The 25537-nt window shown below is 38.1% G+C and overlaps 1 protein-coding gene across 9 annotated transcripts; it reads left to right on the top strand.

Annotated features, from left to right (window-relative positions):
* Nucleotides 1-182: 182 nt before the first annotated feature.
* LOC139655940 (muscleblind-like protein 2a) lies at nt 183-25281 on the top strand. Of its 9 annotated transcripts, XM_071533375.1 has the most exons (10): nt 2217-2408; nt 8734-9466; nt 15612-15776; nt 15875-16090; nt 16216-16470; nt 18285-18338; nt 18735-18891; nt 19681-19716; nt 20509-20603; nt 21561-25281. In XM_071533375.1, the coding sequence occupies exons 2-10, from the start codon at nt 9293-9295 to the stop codon at nt 21573-21575; spliced, it is 1167 nt and encodes a 388-aa protein (XP_071389476.1). In that variant the 5' UTR covers nt 2217-2408; nt 8734-9292; the 3' UTR covers nt 21576-25281. The 9 variants fall into 9 exon arrangements, with proteins under 9 accessions (XP_071389518.1, XP_071389476.1, XP_071389509.1 ...); XM_071533408.1 differs by lacking the exon at nt 18285-18338; XM_071533392.1 differs by lacking the exon at nt 19681-19716.
* Nucleotides 25282-25537: the final 256 nt, after the last annotated feature.

The raw sequence follows: 25537 nt of genomic DNA, 5'->3' as shown, positions 1-25537 counted from the left end.
GTTTCAATACCTTCTACTGTTTTCTGTGCTATATTTTAAACATCGTAAATTGAAACATTGTTATTGTCTAGGTTTCCGAGCGCGCCGGGGAAACCCCTTCATCACATTAAACTGACAGTCGTACAGTAAGCTGTCAAAAGCTTGTTGCTTAAATCTGTGCACTGCTGTACAAAGTAATGAAGAACTGAGACCGGGCACGCTGACGTGTTATCTGAAAGATAAATAACATGATATAATTCTGCGAACAGAGTAGGAATTAAATGGGCTGTTGAACAATCATCTGGACTACACTTGACATCTTGTTTTCCTAGTTCAATGGTGCTGCCGTGCCGTTTGTCCTGGCTGGTGCGTGACTGCTGTAGCCGTAGCCTGCTCTGGGGAGCGGTTCTCCGTGATGATGAGGTAAGCAAAGCAGGTGTTCTACACTGCTAGCAATCTCGCTAACGTTAGCTAATGTCATGCTCCGTTTAATGTTAGCTCATGACAACGGTTTAACTGTCTTTAGCTAAGTATTTCTGACTAGCTAAAGTAGCCGAGCTAAGAATGCTAACCAGAGACTAAATCATGGAAACCCTCGAAGTAACTAGGCAAGCAGGATAGTGAGATGCAGTGTGATGACGCTACTGTATCTAGCTAGCGTTAGGTTAGATTGACAGTTGACAGTTTCCCCGACAGTTATACGACCAATCTTATTTTGTTTCCTGCAACCTGGTTCAAAGAATGACTTTTACTTAGCTATATGCAGTCCTAGCCACCTTGTTTCTCGGCTTCTTTAGATTAGCTATTAATTTACGTTAGTCAAGTTGGTATAGTTAGCCAAAGTGGCCTCTGGGAGGTGTTGTTACGGTTTTTCTGTGCGTTAGCTATTTGCGCGTTGAGGTTGAGAAACTTAACGTGCATGCGTCCATTATCGGACAGCTAGGGGCAAGACGTCCATTATCGAACACATCGCTGACTGAAATACTCCTTTTTCCCGCAGAATGTGGGTGACAGCCCTCCATACACAGGCAGTCTATACTATTTAAAGATGTAGCCATGCATATGCTGTTTTATTTTTTATCTTGTCCGAATTGTCGCCACACCATGCAACCTAGCACCCGTTCATCTATGTGAATGTTCATCCTGCTGCCTGCTGAACGATACAGCCTACGTATTAAGTAGGCCTAAACTGTATTTACACGTTAATCTAAACACACAACATGAAGACCAACATTTATAGTCTCGTCGGTTGTTTTTGGTTCATTACTCTAGGGTTTTCATGTTCATAAATTCAAATGTTTTTCAGCTAGGATGCTCAAAATGCCTTTATACATTGTTTGTACACAGTATACAGTAAGCTCTCAGACAGACCCAGCCCTAGAAACACACTATGTTTGTAGGCTGTTTCGGTATGGTGAATTTGTAAAAAATAGTTGACTGTCGCAGTCTCTCTACAACATCAGTAGGCATACTCTCCCTTTTGATATGAGAAGTTACACATCAGAAGCAGCATGCGGGGTAAATAAAGAAACACTGCATGCATTTCTGCAAAAAAATGTTGAGTCCCTTGAAAAGGTTTGTAAACCACTACATAAAAAAGTAAGTGAAATTTTGTGATGATAAATCAAGTAGCCTAGCACTTAAGTATACTCAGTGTTAGTGTATGGGGGGTCCAAGTGTCTCAAGTCGAAAACTTGACTTCTTAAGGAATTAAATTTGCACGAAACGTGTTATAGAAACCCTTTGAAGTATACTGAAACTTTTTGGAAGGAGGATTGACCCACAAAAAAAAAATGTAGAGGTGAACTTATGACTTATAGTCACTCTCTCAGGGAGTTGTGCAAAGAACAATGACATTGATGACCCCTTATTCACATTCTTAGGGGAGAAAGTGTCTACAATGTTATAGAAGATACATAAGTTCTTAGGTCTACCTACACCATTTCAGTACCTAATTCTGGAAGTGTGGATCTAGTATTAGACTAGGGTTTAATCGATGTCTTGTCAAGGTATTCAAATTTTGAGTCACAGAAAGGAAAAAAAAACTTGGTCAAGGTACAATTTGAGTATACCTACAAACTGCCAGCAGTGTCTTACTCCAAGCTGTGCAGCCAGATTTCGCACAGTACAGCAGCTTCTGATTTTCTATTGGCCAATTCCTGACTGGGAGGGCCTTCCTGGAGGCGGGCAGACAGGCAGGAAGGGGGTGGCTGAAAATGTTTCAGCTAGAGAGTTAGGCAGTCTTTTTCCTACACTGTCGTGGGAAAGAAAATCTTTGTATGGGCACTGAGTCTACAGGACAGAGAAGGGAATGATAGCAGTTCTTGTGGTCATTATTTTCAGATGGTAACTACTCAGTTGTACCACTAACCTAGACTCAGTGGCTGAGGTTAGAGACAGAACTTCCTCAGCACTGCATGAAGTGAGAGGTAAGTTTCCTTGCTCTGTTTCCTGACTTGCGCCTAAAGGAATTTGCTGCATTATGCTGTGGAATACCATGCGGTAAGGCTGAGAGGGAGTTACAGTAGAAGAATTGGGTTAACAGTGCAGTTGATTCTAAATCTATTCTTTCTGAGTCATTGTACAGCGGTAGCCACTGCTGACTGCTTTCGGTTGATAAAGTGTTCACCTCTTGTGCAAATTTATTCAGCCTGGGGAGTTAACCTCCTTTTATGCCTGCTCAGCAACTTCCTGTGCGCTTCAACACTAAGTGTACGAGTCTGTCTGTCCTGTGTCTAACTCCCCACACCGTGTGTATTTGCATAAGTTATGTATTGCTTTCCTTGTATTCTCTATGTGCTTTGGTGGGCCAAGAGTCAGCATATCTCATTGCAACAATTTGAGGGAGGCACCAGGTGTTCACTTCATCTCATTATAGCAAATAGAGAGAAACAATGTAACGGAAAATAGGTTACCTAAGCAGGGACAGGTAAGAAATTATTACAGAGATGAGATTAAAATAAGATTTTATTTTGATTTAGGAAATCCAATGAATTAATGTTGGTGAATTTATATACTTTAGTAGATATTGGCTAACAACATGTGAGTTACAAATATACCATAACACATATCTGTCATCAACTGGTATTTATGTGGTTGCGTAGACCTGTCCTATGGCCAAGTGCAGAGTAGATGTTTGAATATTTTTGTCATTTGATTCATTTCAGTCATTTGATTTTAACACATAAAACCAGGCCTAAATCAATATTTTCCACTATTATACTTACGGCTAATGTGCTGCTTATTGTCTTGCACTGCATCATTGGCAACACAAAGAGGATTTAAGACCCTGAAATGGAGCTCAAACACTCTACTAAGTTATCCTCCTGTGCATTAGTAATACAACAGCTCCAGAAAGTTTACCTTGATGACATCACATAATTATGGTTTTAATATAATTTAATAATTTTCATATACTGTATATTGATTGAAGTGTCCAGGATACAATTTGCATGTAAATTCTTTTAGTGTTGATTTTCCATTCAAAACGATTAGTATATTAAATGCACATTCTAGCTGACTCAGTAAATTTGGGACCGCCTTGCTGCATGCTCAGTGATCTCTTCAGCAGTAAACTAGTCCAGTCATTATAGTAAACAACTTTTGAAAGATGGCGTTTATCCCTAACAATACAAGCCAGAGTTCAATCCAAGATAAACTCCAGCTGCCTCCTCAGATCAGTTATGGTGTAATAATTGTGTAGAAAAGTTGTTTTTGAAATTTCAGGGCCATAACATTCAAGAATCTGTATCAGCCCATTTTCACCAAGACAAATGTATGTCATTCTCTGTACTATGATATATGATTTTTCAAACCCCTGCATTTTATTTAACTATTTAGAATGGACAACCCTAACCCTAGTCCAAATCAGGTGCTCATTAGGCCATAGGTTAAAACATAAACTAACTCATGGCATAATTATCCTTAATGTATCCAATTTTATTTTATTAATCTTAAACCTGTTAAAATTCATGATACAAAGCCAGAAGTCCCTTGAGGCAGGTATGTTTTGTAAATTGTTTCACATCCTAGGCCTATTGATCACCTATCGCCTATTGAACACACTGATGTCATAAGACTTATATAGAATTAATGTAGAGTTTGTTAGTGTTAGCAGGGTTCTACCACGCTATTTTAGTAGTGCATGTGCCTGAAAAAATTTTAAATGAGCCGCATTTATGCAGCTTCCATTTGCAATTATTTTCACAGATGCTTCAACTTTTCCACCCTTTTCCTGTAGAGCCCTGGATTGCCCATTCTAGGCCATTAAATGCTCAGTGATTAAACTAGGCTACTGTTTAATATATCATATTTAGCCTAAAATAGATGCCTCATTATTATCTCTTTCTAAAATAGATATGATCAGGACACTATTTAGGCATATTGGTGTACCCCTAGCTTGAGCCACCTCCCCCAAATATTTATGATTTTGTCTTAATGGACGTGTCTGCCCAAAAGGATGTGTGGAGATAAATATAGCCCAGCACTGCTGCCCATATGAATTAAATTTTCATAAACTATAGGCTGAAACAGATTGAAGGTCAGAGATATTAATCAGTCAAATATGCCATTGTAATTAGTGGAATCCTGTGACATTGGGTGGCTGAGTTGTCATGTCTGAGCTTCATGTTGAAGTGAAGTAAGGCTGTTTGGTTCATAAGATCTGATGTATAATAAGATTGGTTGCTTGCTGATTAGGGTTAAAGAAGGCCTCGCGGTCATATGAATTACAGTTTAATAAGCGTCAAATTTCACTGTAAATAGGCTACACCAGAGCTTCAGTGTGGTGTAATTTCAGTGTCATCCTAAATTAATTATTGTTGACCTGCAGTTACAGTTGTACCCACTTACATGTTAATTACTGGCAAATGTATCTTAAAAATTTACTAAATTAATACTAATGTAACATAAATTATTCAGTACTTTGTATCACCCTGCTGTTTCCTTATAGACAAATATACCAAAACGTTGTAGTAATAGGCTAATAGCCTATTGTAGGCTATTTGTTTCCTTAGCTTTATTTATTAGAGGTTACTGTGTCCATAATGTCAGGTTACTGATAAATACCAGGTTAATGAGCTGTTGTGACGGTAAATTAGCGGCCTATAAATTGACATCTTACCTTTTTTTCCCCTCGTGTATCTCCCGTACTGTATTTTTTCATAGACTGTCTACTGAGTGTAGGGCCCATGTACCAGGTAAGGTAATAGATAGGCAATATCTGTGAGTGTGGCTGTATCTTAACACAGCAACATGTCACGCCTTCACCTCATGCATGGAGAATTTTGTCCTTACTCAAGTAACCTGGTTTTGGGTCGACATGTAAACGTCATAACTAGATTAGACTATTATTAGACAATTATTTTAGACAATTATTAAACGATTACACAATTAGAATAACGTGGGTAAGCTCATACTCTGATTATTCAACATTTTCCGGGAGAAAATGTTAAAAAATTTAAACAGCAAAATACATCAATCTGGCGCACTTTAATGTGAACACACCTGTAAATCAATGTTAAATGTCCAAAAAATAGGAAAGTGATCATTTTATGTAGTGGAGCCCTGTAACTGCTCCAATTACACAGATTAGGCTAGCTAGATTTAAACTTACCAGTGTGATATCTATGCATGAGGTCATGTTTCTGACCACATCTATTCTTTTACCTTCTCCATCATTAAACATACAAGAGATCTTTCATCAGTTAAGTGCCATACAACGTGGCCATTAATATCTATGTGAATGCTTCCCCATAAACTATTATGAGCAATAAAATCACCACAGCATAACTCGCCTATTATTTCATCAAACATTGATAGTATTAAGTCTGGCTTGGATTATAAAAAATGACTATTTTATTTGTGCTTTGTAGTCTGCAAACCACAACACATTCATATCTGTTTGGGATTCTATATGCCAAATTTTCTTCAATAAGTGTGGCCTATCCACCACACTGTTTACACTGTCATATCCAGTTTAATTATAGCCTGGAAGGACAAAATATGTGTAGTTTTCTTAATCAGATACAAACTTTTTAAATTCCATTAGCTATTAAGTTTCTAGCATTTCAATGGAGTAGCCTATATGGAACACTATAAGGAAATAAATCACTAACAAGATGACCTTGATTATATGGATTCATCATTTTGTATATTATGTCTCCTTCCATGCTTGTGATTCCAAGATATTCCTTTGCTGCACTCACAAATGATTTTATTTTTTCACTTTGGTCACTTTGCTGTAGTCTTATGTAGTCTCACATATGAATACAACAGTGTTAACTGTGATAGTACCTTCCTTGACCTCACACCTAATGAGGGCAGTTTTCTGTATAGTGGCTTGTCTAGAGGGTGTAGGCCTATTTTCTTTATTAATTTGTAGATACCTATTGCTAACTGAAGTATCCACATTCACAATCTTCATCTTTTGTCTCATTGACTTACATTGACTTACTATACAGCCTCAGCATATGACACCTATTCATAATTTTGTACTTCTGTACCTCACTAGCTCAATTACATTTTCTTTATGAATGCTTGCCTCCGCACCTTCTACATCTTTCTTTACCTTTACACTGACCTGCTGTGTAACCCATACGCAGACAATAGATACATGTCTGAATCATTGAACAAAATATTTAATTAATGCATTGACTTAACCACTATAGTTAGAAAATCACCTTGGAATTTTCTATGTAGGAATAACCCTGAATAGCCTTCTCGCCTTTCCCTAATAGCATAGCGTTTGTGTTGCAATGGTGGCTGGGAGTCGGTTTTGTTTCACATCCTTCCTTATTTTGGTTCTAGTATAGGTTGTGGTAGCTGTTATTGTAAACATAAGCCCTATACTTTGTTACCTCCGCCAAGGAGGTTATGTTTTCGGTGCCGTTCGTTTGTTTGTTTGTCTGTTAGCAGCATTACGGAAAAACTACTGGCCTGATTTTCATGAAACTTCGTGGAAGGGTGTAGCATGGGCCAAGGAAGAACCCATTAAATTTTGGAGCGGATCCGGATCCAACTCACGAACAAGCAATAATAGCACGAACCTTGGCGGAGGTCTGCGCTCTCCGAGTGCCCTTCTAGTTTTAAATGGGTTCAGTTGTTGTTCTTTTTTTTTGTTTGTTTTTTAGTTCACATTTTCTGCAGAGCTGGTAGTAGCCTAGTTTTATTGCTGTGTTGGCCCACCACTGTCGAACGACTGTAGAGTAGTAAACTAGACAGGTCAGCATGGGTCATCTTGAACTTCCAAAGCCAAAAACTAATCAACTTAAAAACTCAGTCATTTATAGAGCCTCCAGCCAGTGGAACTCATTACCTACACATATTAAACAAATCAGAAGCAAATACCTATTCAAAAAATCACTTAAACAGAAACTAATGAGAGAGGCCACACAACAGGAATGATGCCACCTGCTATGATGTTTTGTTTGGGATTTCAACTCATGAGTTTGTTTGATAACCTCTGTACATGCATTGGTTATCTGATATTTTGCTGACCTTTAATTATGTGAATTTTTCTAGACTGACGGGGTGTCAGTCGATGTTTGTATGTCTGTATGCTGTCAGTGTTTGTATAATTTTATGGGGACCCCAGGAAGATTAGCAACCGCTGTAGTGGAAGCTAATGGGGATCCGAATAAAGAATAAAGAATAGAGGAAACGTAGTGCTAGCATGTAGGCTAACTTTCATTTAACTGCTGTTTTACTTGCCAGATCTTCTTGTCTACCTAATATGACAAAAGTTAACTACTCTTACTATGTTAGAGGCATCAATTTGAAGGACACATTGGCATGTCTCATAAACTATTCTGACATTTATTGTGGTTAGTTTTTGCTTTCCTGTAGGGATTGGTTTCATCCCATGAGAGTCTGAAAATGACTGAATATAATTTTACTAATTACACAAGGTCGCATTTGTTATAGCCTTGTCTAATTCCTGCCATAAACTGCTAAAGAGCAGATGACTGACAGTCTCTAGAGAATAGAAGAAATTAGATGAGATCCCGCTAGAGGATAGCGATTATCGTGATCAGTGATGGTAACTGTCATATCCTAGACTATCCTAGTCACTATGTGTGGTATAGAGTACCAACACCTAAGATGAGTTGAACTGTGAATTTTGGATCCTTTGGACTGCTACAACCACTTCTACTAAATATCTTCTTTGCAGCATACTAGGGATGTAACAATTCACTGATTCAAACCGATGCACTGGTTTTCAATTCATTTTCGTTCATTTTGCGCTTACTGCACTTCCAGAGCTCTTTCTCTGGCCATTCTGAGAGTGGTGAATCTTCCGTTCAGCAAAGATAATCTTTGGTAGCACTACAAATCTTGGCAATCCACACCAAACAACACCACCGATTTGCTGTTGGAGAAAGTGTAGCCTACCTGCTTCACCCTCTGGTAGTTCCAGTGATATAAGCACTATTATCATGTGCTATTACAGAATTTGAAAAATGATTTAATGTTTTAGAGGGGCATATCTTTAGTTTGCAATAGAATTGCAAATTGCCACAGGTGGTGCTGAAATAGCCCACTCACTTTTTTATTTTTTTATTTTATTTGCATTGCTGTTTACATTGTTGTGTGTGGGTTCCAGTAGTACAAGGGCCTACATGGGTTTTCCAGCGTTGAACTTGCTAATTTAAATATGCCAAGTGCAGATGATACTTTTGAAAAGGATGTTGTATATTCTACAATTTGAAGAAATCCAATGGGCAACTAATATAAACATGTTTTTATATCTTTCAGATTACCAACAGAAAGTGCCTTTGAGAAGACATCCCCGACTTGAAGCTGGTCTGTGTACATGGCAAGCCTCTACTCCCTTTGAGGCCAGACTCAAGCACCAACATAGGATACCTCAGCTGCATGTCTCCTGCCTCCATTTCACTTTGCACAACTTCACCTAAAATATACTAAAATAGAGATTTAGTGCGGAGACGGAAGATCTGCCAAAGGATAATGGTGTGAGAGATTATGACTCAAGTGACAGGTCTGCATGAAACTCCCTTATTTGTCTGATATTTATGGGCGCAGTGAGGAGAGGAGCACACACTTGAATGTGTCACAGAGCCAACGCCTCACTCTTTCCTGGGCTAGCTGTTGTTCCTGATTGATGGGCGAGTTCTAGGTGATCATCCAGCCATCTAATCTCTTTGCTCCGGCTGATGGAGGACTCGTCGGGCTGTTTTAATAGAGGACTTTTCACGCACAGCCAAAAGTTTTGATCAACTCAAGTTTTTGGGGGTATATGAGGCTCTAGTGACTTGAGGTTTTAAATTGTAACTTAAAATTTAAACCGTTGGACATGGCTTTGAACATTTCCTCAATGAGAGACACAAAATGGCTAACGCTGGAAGTTTGTCGGCAGTTTCAGCGAGGAACTTGTTCACGTAGTGATGAAGAATGCAAATTTGCCCATCCACCAAAGAGCTGCCAGGTTGAAAATGGGAGAGTTATTGCCTGCTTCGACTCGCTGAAGGTAATGAATATCATGCACATTATATTGTCTCTGACAGCTTAATGATCCTTTACTCAATGCAAGAAAAATTACCCTTTGTCTAGATGACCAGGGAACTTAAACTTAAATTCCCCACCCATATCCTTTAGCACTATTAAAGTTTAGATTGGCATAAAATCATTTTAATTTTGTGACTTTTTACTTTCATTTTGACAGTTTTGTATATAATTGAATCATAAAGTAATGCCACAGTTTTTCAAAAACAGTGAAAAAAATCCCCTTCAGGTTTTACACCCATCACTTATCTAATGTAGGCTATAGAAGACTGCTGGCTTCCAATTGGATTACAGCCAATTTATTCTCTTGTTAGCTCACTGGCCCTTTATGAGGCCAGGGCTGGGTTAATCCACACTCAGGCTGTCACTGCTATCACAACACAATACAGCCTTACCCTCTGGATTATTCTCATGTTGAATCATCATCTTATCTCCTCACTAGCCAGTTTATACTCATCTTGCCTGGCCAAAGGGCCTCCTCTATGACTGGGTGGTCAAGGGCCTGGGCTATAGAAAACATCAACACAAAGGAATCACCTCATAATAATAATCTACAACTACATTATTATTCGACCTAAAACTTATTTCGTTTGTAGTGCGTCCGAATTTATCCATTGATTCATCTTTAATATTGTCGAATAGGTCGACAAGTAAAGCAATTAGATTAGGCTAATGGCTGAATAGCTGGTCACTCCGCTCATTAATCCTAGAAAGTGTCATGCAGTTGCCACAGGTTTTGCTAAACAGTGCAGTTATTGAGCTGCTCTCCCCCATGTGTCCAATGTGACTGAAGTCATCCCACCAAGAGACTTCTGGTAGGTCTGTGGGGGGAGCGTCCTATACACAAGGTAGAGTTTTCCAGACTGAACATATTAGAATTTCTGTTTAGTCGAGTGTTGAAGGTATAGTGGATGAAGCTTTTGCAAATTACAACAATCTATTAGAGGCTATTCACTATTTTACCTCTGAAACTCCTCTCTCTGTTTTTCAAATATTGTGGTGAGCAACACTAATGCCCTCAGCAAACAGGATTAAAATGCTCACAGGCTCAACCCACCCACACATGGTAAAATTCACTCAATATTGTCAGGATTGTTATGTCACAGTTCCCCTGTAATTTTTAGACTGAGGTGATCAAACCTGCATTGCAGTATTTGATCACTCTCTTTATAGATAATTTTCTGCACACATATGTATTATTCTGAGATTTGGAAATAGGGATGCACCGATCCGATATCCAGTGTCAGAATTGGATCTGATCCTGGCGATGTATCATAATGGCTACAGGCTGTGCTTTCAACCTCAGATCCATTTATTTATTTAATTTCCCCCCTCCAATCCATTTGTCCCAAGTTGACGTAAAAAAAAGTATTTGTCATAAACAAGCGTTGTCCACCACTTACGGCAGTGCAACACATGGTTTGAAAGCAGCTGTAGGCAGCGCTGATGTCTGCAGTCTGGAATTACTTTAAACTGAAGACCAAAAGCAGTCAAACAGCTAATTGTAATGTTTGCATGCCTGTTTGTATGATTCAAGTGTTTTGAGACATGGAAGCAGCAGACCTAACTACTAGGCACTTGAAGAAACACAATTCAGACGAGTACGAGTTTGAGGTCTCACAGATAGTAGCTCAGGAGAAGTTTGCGCCCAAACAGCAAACATTAGAGGATGCACTAAAAAAATTAGATAAACTACCCTGCGACAGCTAAAAAAGCAAAAAAATAAATAAAAAAAGAGAGAGGATTATTAATAAAACAGAGAGGATTATTAAGTGTATTGCACTGGATGACCAGCCCCTCTCAACAGTGGAAAATGTGGGTGTTCGTCTCTTAATAGAGCATCTGGAGTTTCTAGGTTTATAAAGTAAAGTAAATATAAAGCCAAGTTTTCCCTTGTTTTGATGATGCCAGGAATGAATCCTAGGCCTAGAATTACAGTCTGTTGTGAGGACTGGAAAAAAAAGAGGTCAACTGGCAAATCTACAATTGTTGCAGTCATGTGATGATGTCACAGCTCTTCCTTATGAATAGCCTCTTGTCTAAGGAGTTATTGAATGTTGTCTGTTACCGACATGGCTACTGGCGTAATGTCAACTGGTACTAACTTGGTAGTGGTTACGTACCCTTAGCCTTTATTTCTTGTATGCCAAATAGACCTAGCTACCCAACTCAACCCAATGCTTTTCTAAGCTCAACTAAAAACACCCTTTAGTGTCTCTTGTTATGATGAAGCCAAGTACAGGAAGGCTATGTTTTTACAAGTGTCCTATTCAGTGGCTCTGCCTGGTGTAAGGATGGCATTTAATTGCCATATTATAGCTGGTTTCAGGCTTGTGAACAGCTAGCGCAGATGACCAGAATGTCTGTCACAGCTCTCTGCTGATTCACCAATTACTCACTTAACATAGTTAAGCCAACTTGATTTTGTGCACATGCTTTGGTATTGTAACTAGTATCTCATGACTTCTAAGAAATTGGTTAAGAAGGGCAGACACGAGTGAATGATGTAATCTGCTTCCCTCTTACTCTTTAACAGACTGTTTTTCAGATAGGTCTAACTGGAACTCAAAAGAAGCCTCTCAAACAGCAGAGGAGCAAGCAGTGCTGCTGGTGCCTTTAGTCAACTCAGTGTTTCCCATAGATTTGCAGTGAACTATAGCAGTAGAGGGCCCAGTATCTTTTTTTTTCAGGTACTAAAGTCTCTCACTGTAGTTTAAACTAATGAGGCTAGCATTAGCTAATTAGATACTGCAAAATTAGTTGACTATTATACTGCCATCTGATTTTCACTACTTTAATGAAGCAAGTACAGCATAGAGGCAATTATGTTTCAGAATTTGAAAAACAAAACAGTCCACACACTGATAGGCTGCCTTCATGTCAGTGCTTACTTTACATCAACAAAAAGTGACAATTTGAGCTAAATGCTGTTTCAGTCGTTTCAATCGTTGCCTGTCTATGCAAACAAAGAGAAAAGACTGGCATATACAGGTGGCTCTTAAGTTACCTGGCCAGGCGACCCAAATATTGATATGATATGGGAAACACTGCAACTGCTAGTGTAGATTGGGCCCTATATCATGATTCAATCAAAACCTATTAAATATGCTTTCATTCACCATTATAATTACGTACCTCCTCACTCCTATGTGAAAAGGCTCAGTAATTAAGTAAGTACCCTTTATCAAACAGTGAGTGGCTCATTGGATCCTTTTCCAAAGTGTGAGGTAGCGTGATGTGAGTCTACCACAGACTACTCGGTGTAATTAGACTAAAGGGTCTGCAGCACCTTTAGATATATAAATCCTCACTAATAGGCCAATACCAATATTCAAAGCTATGCCCTAAAGTAAATTCTAGACAACATTATACTGTGGGTGTTTTTATGTTTCAGGCACCCTCTTAACATATGCTGTACTAGCCAAACATCCTTGGAGACATTGAAAGCAGGAATATTATCATAATGGAACATTATTCTAGGACTCTTGACTAGCTTTCATATTTGTGTTCTGTGCAAGAATCCATTCATTCCCACATGTTACATTTGACTTGAGTGTTCATTTTTCAGAGTGACAAACAAATGTGACACACGCAAGAATGGCCACTTGAATTAAAGCAAAGAAAATGTGCTGAACACTGAACAAAAGCTAAAAGGCTTATTGTTTGATACAGAGAATACTTGCACTGTCCTCAAACACTTAATCCATTTAACCTGCATACAGAGCATTAAAGAGTAAATACAGTATGAATTTTGTACTTTGTGCTCTGGATGCTCCCCAGCTTTAGGCCTGTCCCATTTTTGTGGAATGGTGTTTAACATTCAGTGTGTGGGTGGGGTGACCACCACAGCATGCTGTTATACCAGGGTTTGTATATGTATCTGCTCCAGAACTGTAGAAATTCCTCCCGTTAAGATTTATGAACAGTGCTCTGAACAAATCCAGTGATACCCAGACTGGGGCTTCTGTTGCACTATATGAGGATGTAGCCTATTGTTTGTCTGTTTATATCTCCAGCATTAAGGCTTATATCCAGGGGGAAAGTCCTGTTAAAAAAATTACAGTTCCTCCATCAGCATTCAATAATTTTCAAGTTTGCTATTTACTCTCATAATGTAAGATAAAAGACTGTATGATTCTTAATGTGCAGTATGAAGGAAATTGATCATTTACATCTAAAGGTTTCAACCGAGCCCAAGTATCCCAGAAGACAGTGCTTTAATATCCTTAAACACAGGTTAGAAAGAAACGTGTCAGCAGCAGAGAAGAAATGCTGTGAGAAGCCATTCACTGTTCATATGAGTGTTGCATTAGGTTGCATGTCATAGTTTTGTCTCATGGGATCTGGCTGCAGCACTTACCATGTCAGACTACTAAAGCTCTGACACAATCTCAGACTAGTCTCAAATGCTACCAAATTGCATTACTGCCACCTACTAGACACACAGTAAAATTGCACTTACTTACACAGATCAGCCCATGGTGATTTTCTCAAAGCTATACTTTCTCAAAGCTATACAAAGGTATACAAGGTTATTTTGTTTACTTTGGAAGCAGTATTTAACTCTAGCATTTAATTGCCCTGGACTAATTTAAGTCAGACTACCTTATCTAAATATTCCCCCCTTCAAAATTAGATCCTCTGTGACCAGATTGTTATAATGTGATCAGGCCAAGACTTACGCAATAGCTTGTATCCAATTCTAATTTGATACCGATACCTGCTAACTTGTCAAAGGCAGTGTCATTCCTTAATGAAAATAGTTGACAGTTAAACCCATGTGGACATTCCCAGAAAATAATTAATATATAAATCTCTTGGGAGAAATGCAAATGAGGTGAAATTAGTTCTCTGTTCACTTGATTGAAGGATTTACTTATTTGAATATGTAGGACAGAGGAGGCTAATCTCTGATTAGGCTAATACCGCTTGATTGATAGAAATGACAGCATTAGGCTCATTTTAAACTCTGATAGGAGACAATAATAGCCTGTTACTTTGAATAACTTGTTATTGTCATATCAGAACAAGGCTGTTCAAATATCAAGCGAATCACCACTATCTGGCCTATCTCAGGTGAGATAGAGCGTTGGTACAAGACAGACATCTGGATTGTTGTGAACAGGCTTGGACTAGTCCCGAACAAACAGGATGTTGGTGTCAAGAGATTCTCTTTGTAGGCAAGCTCAGGGCTACTTTTTTTGACCAGTCAGCTTTTTCTTTAAGCCTCTCACCGCTGTTACTTTTAAAGTCATAGCTAGTCTTAAACAGTGCTGTGAATTGACATCTGACTGACTTTCATCTCAATCATGCTGCTCAACAAGCCCATCGTGCTCTCACTGCTGTCACTTTTTTCTAAGTTCAATATATTTTTTTGAGTCTCCTGATAGAACATAGGACCGCATTAGATATTGTATTTCCTCTGTTAACCAGACATCCAAGCACACTTGGACAATTAAAGTCCCTCTGTGTGTTCATAGTAATATTTTCTGTCTGTAAAACAAAGACTCATAGTGCTAAAAATGCAAAATAAGACAAGATTCTTGGTGGAATGCTTTTGTTATCGTCACTTTTAACTGTCAGGAAAGTAGTGATCCTAGTAGCTTACCAGTCTTTATCAGGACACAGGATTACTAACATGAACCACCTATGATGTTTGATATGTCATCATTATATTGTCTCTTGTTCTATGGTTGTTACCCCACCATACCATATAAGCTTAGTCTATGCTATAATGTTTTCTGTTTAACTGACAGAGCCTCTATAGACAACAATAAGCAGTCAATTGGATTTGTCAAAGACCTTTCCATAGTGAGGGGATGGCATATCTCACAACATGAGATGCATTACAATCCTTTGTGATTTACCAGTAATTTTGATGAAATAGTCTGAATATTGAGTAGAATATTGAGTAGAAGAGCAAATGAAGTGAATTCTTTAAGTCCTAAAAAAATTGTCTCATAAAAACATTGTATAAAAGTCTCCCCAGTTTCAAATTTAAACTGTGGTGATATTGGGGTTTGGATGAAAAATTTGATCATTTGGATGAATATGAGAATCACCAGCCTACAACCTGACTGTTCCTGTGCTTTCTTTCTATCTGAATGCAGGGCCGATGCTCAAGAGAAAACTGTAAGTATCTTCATCCACCTTCGCACTTAAAAACCCAGTTGGAGATAAATGGGCGCAACAATCTCATCCACCAGAAGACGGCAGCAGCCATGCTGGCCCAACAGATGCAGTTCATGATCCCTGGACCCAGCATGCAGCCTGTGGTAAGTTGCTCATACTCTTTTAACATCAAGAATCCCATCATTCACTTTGCATAGTGGTGCTTGACTTGACTTATAATCTATAACCTCTCCCCTCATAGCCAACATTTCCTGTAACCCAGGGACTTGGCGCAAATACCGGCCTTGGTTATGCCCCTTACATTACACCCTTGAGCCATGGAATGGGTCTCGTTCCCACTGAGATGCTCCCCAGCACCCCAGTCATCGTCCCCGGAAGCCCACCCGTCACCATGCAGAGCTCCTCCTCTTCTTCTTCCTCCCCCTCACAGAAGCTGCAGCGCACAGACAAACTAGAGGTATCAAAGCACGACAGGGAGTCATTTGACATAAAAATGACATTAATGCTTATGAGAATGCATATCTTCTGGCTACATCCTAAAAGCTGCCTTTCTCTCAACGTCCTTATAACCGGTTCTCTCAGGTGTGCCGTGAATTTCAGCGAGGAAACTGTGCGAGAGGGGAGACAGATTGCCGCTTTGCTCACCCCAGCGACAGCCCAATGATTGACACCAGTGATAACACTGTCACTGTTTGCATGGACTACATCAAGAGCCGCTGCTCCAGGGAGAAGTGCAAGTATTTCCACCCACCTGCACACTTACAGGCCAAAATCAAAGCCAGTCAACAGCAGGTCAACCAGACAGCCGTGGCAGCCCAGGCAGCAGCTGCAGCCATGGTAAGACAAACCCTTTCCCTACTGCTGGAAAGTAGTTCAGCTTGCAAAAAGCACATTACGCTACCCTTAAGATCAACTTCAGATTTATTAAAAAGGAATGTGCTGTGTTCGCCATGACATCATAGAATGTGGAGCACTGCTTTGTTGTATTTCAGACATAGTATCATTTGTAAAGTAACATCTACTGTTGTGGTATAGCCGATACCCTTAACTTTCAACTGACATCTAAATGTATAATAAAACATAAAATGTTACTTAAGCAGTTAGATTCTTCAACTCATAAAAGCCCAAGGCTAGCTGAATCAGGCTCATTTATAGCTGTAAGTTAAGAGGCACAGTGACATTTGTAACTGTGGTCTGTTGTTAAACGTATACCAGGCACTTAATAGACTGAACTGGCACTGTAGTGCAGTCAACTCAGAAATAGCTTGTAAAGCAGTTTTATGCCATGCTACAGTATGAAAACTTATGGTAGTAGCTATTCAGTTTCCCCTATGTGACAACTGCCTGCCTGGTAAAGTGCAATAATGCATAATGTCACAGTATTGATCAATGCTATACTGTAGACTAACTTGATTATTTAAAAGTTTACTTTGGCTTTCTTCCCCTGCTCTTCATGCTTTCTGAAATCTATATAGATTGCAACTCTTGCAAAATAAAACAAGATATTTTCTTGTTTTGCTCTCTTGCCTGCTTGTTGAATGTAAATTTTGTTATTAACTATGAATAAGTTCTTATTTAGACCTGTCACCTTACATAAACTGTAAATTTTAACTATTTTAACATTTCTCTGATTAGATACTGAAGAAATGTTGCTTCAGTAAAATGTTTTTTCTTGATTATTATGGATGCCTTGCATGCCCTCCATAGACTACCTTTACATCGCCCTTTCATGTATTTCATATTTTTATGGTTACTCCTTCATTTACATTGTGTTTCTTATGTTTTTTGCATGACCTCTAGGTTATATTTTAACAAATGCAAGGAATGCTTTATGTTTTATGTTATGAAGTACAAGTAGTTGAGACATCCTAATTATACTGTAGGAGTATTTTTTCTACATTACAACAAATATATTTAGAGAAACATATATAGCTAAGGATAGGAATTCCCCCAAAAGGCATAGCGTGGATCTTATACTAGTTTTTCTTATAGTAAACAGAGCTCCACATTCTGTGCTTTATGATATGGGATAAATGTTCCCTGATCATATTGTGTGACATTGTTTTTGGCTAGCTCTCATAAAACAAAGTCATAATGTAAAACTCAAAAATCTTTAATTTAATTACAAAATAACCATAAAGTTCTTCAGTGCTTTGTGTGCATTACATGGTTATCCTCTTCTTAAAGCTGTATTGTCAATGTATGTATTCCTGAATTATATTGTGTGTTCAGTAGCATTGATCTCAGACTGATAGCGGTAGTGTTCTGATTATGCTTAACAACCACTGATCAACTAACATTGTGTTAAGTGATCAGTCTACAGTGAAAATGACATACAACATTGTACAGTAGAGTTCTAAATCTTACTTGAGAAAGCTATTGATTAATTGTATATGCTGACCTACTAATTCAGGAGGAACACTGTAGTTAGTTTGTTTGTCCTTGAATCAGTTATTTTGGTTACTGTGCATGCATATTGTTTTTATGTGGTATACTACATTCAGATTATTTTGTTTTGTTTTTCCTTCTCACCTATCCACAATGCAATGCTGTCCCCCATGACGCACCTCTGCTTGCTGTTACCTGTATGTTAATACGCTTGAATCCCATTGGCCCACTGCCATCATGTGCTCGCTGCCTGCTATTAAAAGACTCAGTCGACTGCCAAAGCAATGAAGCGACCCCTCGAGGCAACTGTAGACCTGGTATTTTCACCTTTTGCTTTGCATGTAGCTATTAATTATACTATAATAACATTTGATTTTTGTCATTTTGGTTTACAACCTCTTAAAGTCTCATGTACTGTATTTGTGTACAGAATCATTCACCATCAGTTTATCATTAAGTGCTTAATGTGAGTGATATTTTTAAATGCGTTTGGTTGAAGCATTATTGCATTCACATTTTTATCATAAAACCTTGCTTGATATTTTTTTCTTCATCCTGTGGTAGCAGTAACCTTTATTGTGTAGTCATGTCTGTACTGTTCTATCATTTTTCAAATAAATACTATGCATTAAGAGTGTGCACCTCGTAGCCGAACAGACAGAAGAGAGTTTGGGAGGAATTTTGACTGTTGTGTCTCCTCTTGTCACTTTCAGGCCTTTCCCCACAGCATCCTGCAACCCCTACCAAAGAGACAAGCTCTTGAGAAGAGCAATGGGGCCAGCTCTATCTTCAACCCCAGCTTTTTGCACTACCAACAGGCTCTGGCCAACACACAGCTCCAGCAGCCCACAGCGGCATTCTTTCCTACAGGTAAGGGAGCTTCAAAGACAAATTTGTCATTTTACACTCTTTGTCTATTATGATTCATCTTGTCATTTTTTTGATTTGGTAATTTTGTAGCTGACTCCTTTTTCTGGGGGGAGATTAGATGTCTTTTCATATTGCTCACAGTCACATACAGAGAAAAAGATGAAATGATACAGCGTTTTATTCAGTGTGGTTGATGTTATGTTAATGTTATGCACTGTAAATGCAGTCTGCATGATTTAAGAACTTGATGGTCTGGCAGCAGTCCATGTATTATCAGCAGAATGGCACTGCCTATAGAGAGGCCTAATATATTGAAGCACATCTGCTTGGGTCTCAAACTGAGATGAATCTTAATCCTAACTCTAAAAAGAGTTTTTGGTAATTGGCGTGCTGAATTTTTTTCCTTGTAGATGGATGTGATCTATTAAATTGCCAGCTTAAGTCTTTCTGTCAACACTTCCTGTGGCTTCTAGTAATAATTGAAAACAAACTTATCCTGGCTTTTACTGTGTAAGATGGTGCTTTGTCTCCCTGCCTTGCACTTCTACCCTTTGCCAGTCAGTGATTACATAGTACTTTCTTCAGCATGCATATCCCTCTGAGAACCTCACTACACTGTCTTACGCTATGGGGCTTTTTTGTATATGTTCATGGCTCACTGAACTAAAGGTCTATGATTTCTCTATCGGGGCGCACACCTGCATTCACTACACTGATATGTATAAATCATGCTAGAAAGCAGTCTCAACCTAACCTGTGTTTTCCACTTTCCACTGCATAATCATACAGGGTCAGTCTTGTGCATGACTCCCGCTACCAGCATTGGTAGGTCCCTTGCTTATTTTTTCTCGTACAGTATGTCTTGTAATGAATGGAGGTTCATGGGTGGAACATTCTTACTGTTGATTTAAAATATATTCTTGTTATTCAAGCACAACTAGGATGAACACCACTCTGAATCAGGGTCCAACTCTCAGGAACATTCATTAGTGGCACATATCCTAAAATGGCTTGAGAATATTTTTCTTTAAATCAATTTTTATTTGTGTAATGGTGGTGTATTTTCGTGCTTTTCTCAGCATCATTGAACACTCCTGATTTTATAAATCACTTGTAATATATTTTTATGTTAAAGTGATAATGATTCTTTAGACTGTCCAGATAGTCAAAGCACAGGACAACCATTCAAGCACTTTTGGTGGCTTTTGTTTACAGTTCTTTGCCACGCACTATGGATTAGGAAATTTGATCAGCATCCCAGGGATTTAATTTAGTACTTTCTTATACTCTTAAATTTTCCCACTTGCAATCTTTTTTTTCCAAAAACACTTTGATTTGTTTTAGTAACATTAGTGTACATGTCTTCTCTTTTGGGATGTCAAATTATGGGCAAATTTCCTAAGCCTTTCTTTTATCAGCCCTCCTCTATTATGTTCCCCCCTGCTGTCTTGCTTTGCTGTGTGATCGCATGCCATCTGCTGGTCTAACCCAATGATGGCTTGCTGCTAATGTCATTTTGTATTTGCCCGGCAAGAGAGACGGAGAAAAACGTTGCTATGGTTACCATAATGCTCCACCTACCTTTTCATTGCTTTCATGGTTCCCTTCCTGAAAAAGTCCCCATGATGTACAGTGCTACGCCTGCTACTGTCTCTGCAGCAACTACTCCCGCCACAAGTGTCCCCTACGCAGCAACAGCACCAGCCAATCAGGTTTGCTCCTTTTTAAAGCTTTCTTTCATAAATCCTTGAGCTCTAAATAAGTGCTTCTTATTAAATCAGGGGAGTCACTTTGTCAGCATAGCATTACCTTGCTTGCATTGTCTGTCATTAAGCTTCATCTACATTACTTCAGACCTTTATTATAACTAATAGGCTGCATCTCATCCATTTCATGTACAACAGGCAGCACTTATTTAGAGATCTTTCATCTGCAAATAGTCGTGTTGCATAAGTTCCTTTTTTGCATGTTTTTGCTTTGTTCAATGTCAAATAATCTTTTTTTTAAATCAACATGCAATTCCAAATGCTCTCTTAAGTGAGGAGGGAATAGATAAAACACAGTGGTAGCTTAAGCACTTAAATGGTAGTACTGCTGGTAGTAGTTATAACAGAATTAATAATATTAATAATACCAACTATTTAAGTACTGCTCTGCCCTGGTTGTGGGTTTTTTTGCCAAATAGAAGCTCATTGTGAGAAATCTTTCAGGAGTGGTGATGTTATCGAGGTATAAATGTGTGTGTGTGAGTGAGTGTGAGTGTGTGTCCCACTTGACAATGACTGAGGAGGCTGATGGTGCAGATTTGTGGGATTTAAAATTTTGGTAACCTCAACTGCCCAGAGTAAGTCATTTGATGGTGATGAAGGGTGGAGGAAGTAGAGGAGCGGATATTAATTAGTTTATTGGTCTCTACACGCTCTGCCATCCAGATATATTTATGCTAAAGGTTTCCTTTGTATTGTTTTCTCAGACTGTGTTTTATTTAATTTTGCCAATTTTATATCCATCATTGTCATGATGATGATGATGGTGGTGATTTGTGTTGAGCACTTGATGACCTCTCAATGACCTATATAAAGAAACATGCATTTGGACCAAGGTGTACTTAAAAGTATATTTCCATTGTGTGCAACCATTGAGTGACATGTCTTTTGCTTCTGAAACAGATCATCCTCAAGTAACCACCAGAAAAGGAAGTCAGTGCCAAGTTGCTGCTGTTAACGACCCTAAACAGCCACTCTGTAAATACTACATTAGCGCCACACACAATCTACAACAAGCTGCATGCTGATAAGAAGATCATGAGTAAAAGTCATAGACATAACTTTGATCTGTGATAAGAAATTATATAGCTGAATTGCTAGGATTATATTCTGTTAGATATGTGTCACAGAGGATTATTGTATGTACAGTATACACAAAAAGCCCCTATACACTTGGCAGTAACAGGCGTCCTGGATGGGCAGATTGTAATCGGATAGCGAAAAAACGCTTAAAATCCAGGTGTAAATGCACCCAAGATGCATTGAAGATCCGATCACATTTGAGCATATTAACAACAAAGTTTAAATCCAGCACGTCTCCAATCCACATATAGGAAGTATGTAAATGGGAATAATTGCTGAAACTTTTGTGCATGAATCCAACCAGGAAACACACGCAGGCAGCTCAGATAGTAACATCCCTGTCAAATACAGATTGTCAGGATCCTCATGGATGGGGAACAAGCGAGAAGGTTTTTACTGTCAGTTTTAAAGGACTTAAATATTACAAGAAGATAGTGATGTGCATGACAGTCTGCTTTTGGTGAGGGAAAGAGAATTGGATTTCAGTGTGTATACTGGAGACGCATATTAATACCAGGTGTAAATGTGATTCAGCTACATCACCTAGACACAATCTGGATATGAGATGCATGTTAATGCCAGGTGTAAAGGGGCCCTTATTGCAGATTGTTAAGATTTAATCATCATGATATTGAAGAAGGACTTCTTTTTTCCCTCTTGAATGTTTCTTGTAAGCTAACAGAAAATGTATTTCTCACAGTAATGATTTATCTAGTGCCAGAGTTAATTTTGTTTTGAACAAACTCATAAAAAGCACTTATGTTTTAACTCCACATTGTAAAGATTTAATTTGGCAATTTAGTCAGGCTCACAAAGTTCCTTGAAAATGTCACCGAGGATCGGCCCTGTTTTCCCCAGAGAGCGGGATCAGTGCTCCACCTCCTGGTGTGCCTTTGCTTTGCATATATGTTTGCTGAGAGAAAATCTAATCCAGTGAGCAGTTGGATCATTGGTCAGGGTGGCGGGCGGCTTGTTGTTGCATCCTCAGACGTCCACACCTGTGGCATTGGCCCTACAATGTGTTGTTGTGGAGATAAACGGACGACATTTTTGGGAAGAGCCTGCACAGCCATAGAAGTATGCTCAATGAGAGTGTATGTAATTACTGATGATATTCATACTAAAGTTCTGGTGATCCTAGTTAAAGGTTTGGGTAGTTTGTGAACTATTAGTCTTAAAGTAACAAAGTCAGTTGTCAATACTGTTTTATTTGAATGTTAGAAGTGCCTAAAGAATTGTGCATACAATGACAACCAAGCATCTTTAAAAGACTTTGTGTGAAAATTACTCAACTAAATATTAACAGTGCAATTCCTTCAATCCACTCTCCCACTTCAGTCACATCTGAAAATATGTTGCGCAGTGCTAAGTCAGTGCATTAGTACTGTGTGTACACCTGTTAAGATTTAGTCTTTCAGTAAATTTTCATTGATGCTCAAGTTTCTATGTACTATATGGTGGATTTTTTTGTTTTGTTTCACTTTTAAGATGACGTAGTAGTTTCCAAGGCAGTGATCTGAAAATTAAGGGGAGTGGGAGGATGCTTGTTTCTATACATGAGTCTCTTAATTTGTGTAATGCACAGTAACCATGCTTTGTTTGAAATTTGTCGAGTAGAATGATAGAAAGTAGAGGTTTTGGTGAAGTTTAGGTGTGGTATGATTGTTATCACATTATGCAATTCAGAGTCCTTCATATATGTCAATATGTTAAACTGTTGCACTCTAGTCTGCTGTTTGAAACTAGCACAGGACAGAGTGGATGTTTTGTCTGGTAAAATGTAAATGAAATGAAATGAAATTAATATGAAAAAAATACTTCTCTCTTAGATATGTATTCTTTTCTTGATCATTTTTGATATTTCTTTAATTTGCAAACAGTATGTGCAAATACTGAACCTTTCCTTTAATGTTTCCAATATTCTTTTCAAGCGACTGAAATGAGTTTTGCATAAAATATGGAAGGTTTGTGTGTATGATTAACTCAGACAATCCACCAATACTTTGTGCTTGTTTTTTTTTTTGTTTTTTTTTTCACCACGTGTTATGTATTTACATTGTGAAACTTTATACACATTGTCGGATGGAATATAAGGAATATACTCACATACTTTATTAGTTTAACATTAGCTAAGAACACTTTTAAAATGTATTCTGTTCTATTTTAAGATGAATGTAATTTATTAAACTGACTTAAGCTCTGCTGGAGGTTCCTCAAAGGGCCTTGACCTGTTGCATTAGCCTATGAAAAGCCGTCTGTGTTCAGGGATTGAATGTTGGAGCGACGTCAAGCTTAAACGTTTCATCCTTGTCACTGCCTTGTCACCTGTACAGGACAACAAACCTTTGTATGAGCAAGGCCGTAGAATTGCTTTTATGTACAAAAGTGTATTGTATAGGTCACATTTTACAAAAAAAAAAGAAAAAAATACTTTTCATGATAGCGTGGTATAACTGCTTTGATTTGTTGCTGTGGCAACCTGAAGTTGCAATGATAAAAACTGTATTTTTGTAGATGATGTTTTTGTTTTTTTTCCTCTTCACCCTAGCGGATTAGATTGTACTGCCAGAAATTTGACTTTCTTATGCCATGGCAAAATACTGTAAGTTTTCCAGTACATAAAAACAGATTTTTTGGAATGTTAATTTTGTGTTTCAAATATGGTTTCAACTGCATGTTAACATCTCACAGCAAAAAATATATCCCACCATTAGAGAAACCAGATTTGTTGACAGGAACCCTGGACTCTAACAGACAAGTCAAGAGGTTGTTTTCGATGGTTCAGTAGCTGTTTAGAATTGCACTTTGTTCTCAGAATATAATTCCTTTCAAATTGTAGGTCTCTTATATGTATTTGACAATTTTTGCCCTAATTTATTTTAACTGCAAACAAAAGGCATATTTCACAATGAAACTTAACGGTTTTGTAAACTGAATGTTCATTTCATTTTTGGCAAAATGCTTGAATGTCATACAGGATACATCTGCACATGAAAGTCATCTGAGATTTTAGATCAGCCAGTCAAAAGAGGCATGGACAGTCAGAATGTTTGCTCCTGCTGACTGATGGAAACATTACTCTTAAGCACTTTCTGAACAGTTAGAAAACTGAGCAGACAAGTTCTTTTGTGAACTTTGCCTTACCTGTGATCTATTGTTCTTAAGTTTGTATGTGTCCATTAATTATGAAATTCATATTGTGTGGGAAGTCAAATAGATTTCACTGGACTATTCAGTGAAATTATCACCACAGGAGTTTTCAGTTTGAGGCCAAAATGACAGATTGTAAAATTGCCATTATAAATGGTTAAACTCTGATGAAGCTCCTGTGCCAGTGCTATTTGGTTCCATCTGCAGTGTCATAGACTGGGCCTAAATATACAATTTTATTCATTTAAAATCTGTTGTGTGACAATTTAAAATATTTTATTTGTGCATAATTCTATGTTCTTTTTATGTGAATAGTTTTGTTCCAGTAAATCCAAAATTGTGTAAAATCTAATGTTGGAAAAAAAATAAAATAAAAGTTGAGTAAATGCCATGCTTTGACTTCTGTGTTTGATTCTGCACTGTACATTTGCATCATTTTTCATGCCGGGCTCATTATAAGACCTTAAAAGATTTTCCAGTTTTTTATATTCTCCTATAAAAAGGACACATTTGACTTACAGAAATCATACAGAAATCTCATTCAAATATAGGCTATATATATTATTATAGTATATATATTATTATTATTATTATTATTATTATTATTATTATTATTATTATTATTATTATCATGCATATTCTATATA

The sequence above is a fragment of the Centroberyx affinis genome, unplaced genomic scaffold (assembly GCF_046629955.1).
Source record: "Centroberyx affinis isolate AG114_WGS23_722 - 3 ecotype Tasmania unplaced genomic scaffold, CSIRO-AGI_Caff_v1 ptg000166l_1, whole genome shotgun sequence".
In the NCBI taxonomy this organism is placed as follows: domain Eukaryota; kingdom Metazoa; phylum Chordata; class Actinopteri; order Beryciformes; family Berycidae; genus Centroberyx; species Centroberyx affinis.
Note: the sequence above shows the minus strand (reverse complement) of the source record. Positions and strands in the feature narration are given on the sequence as shown.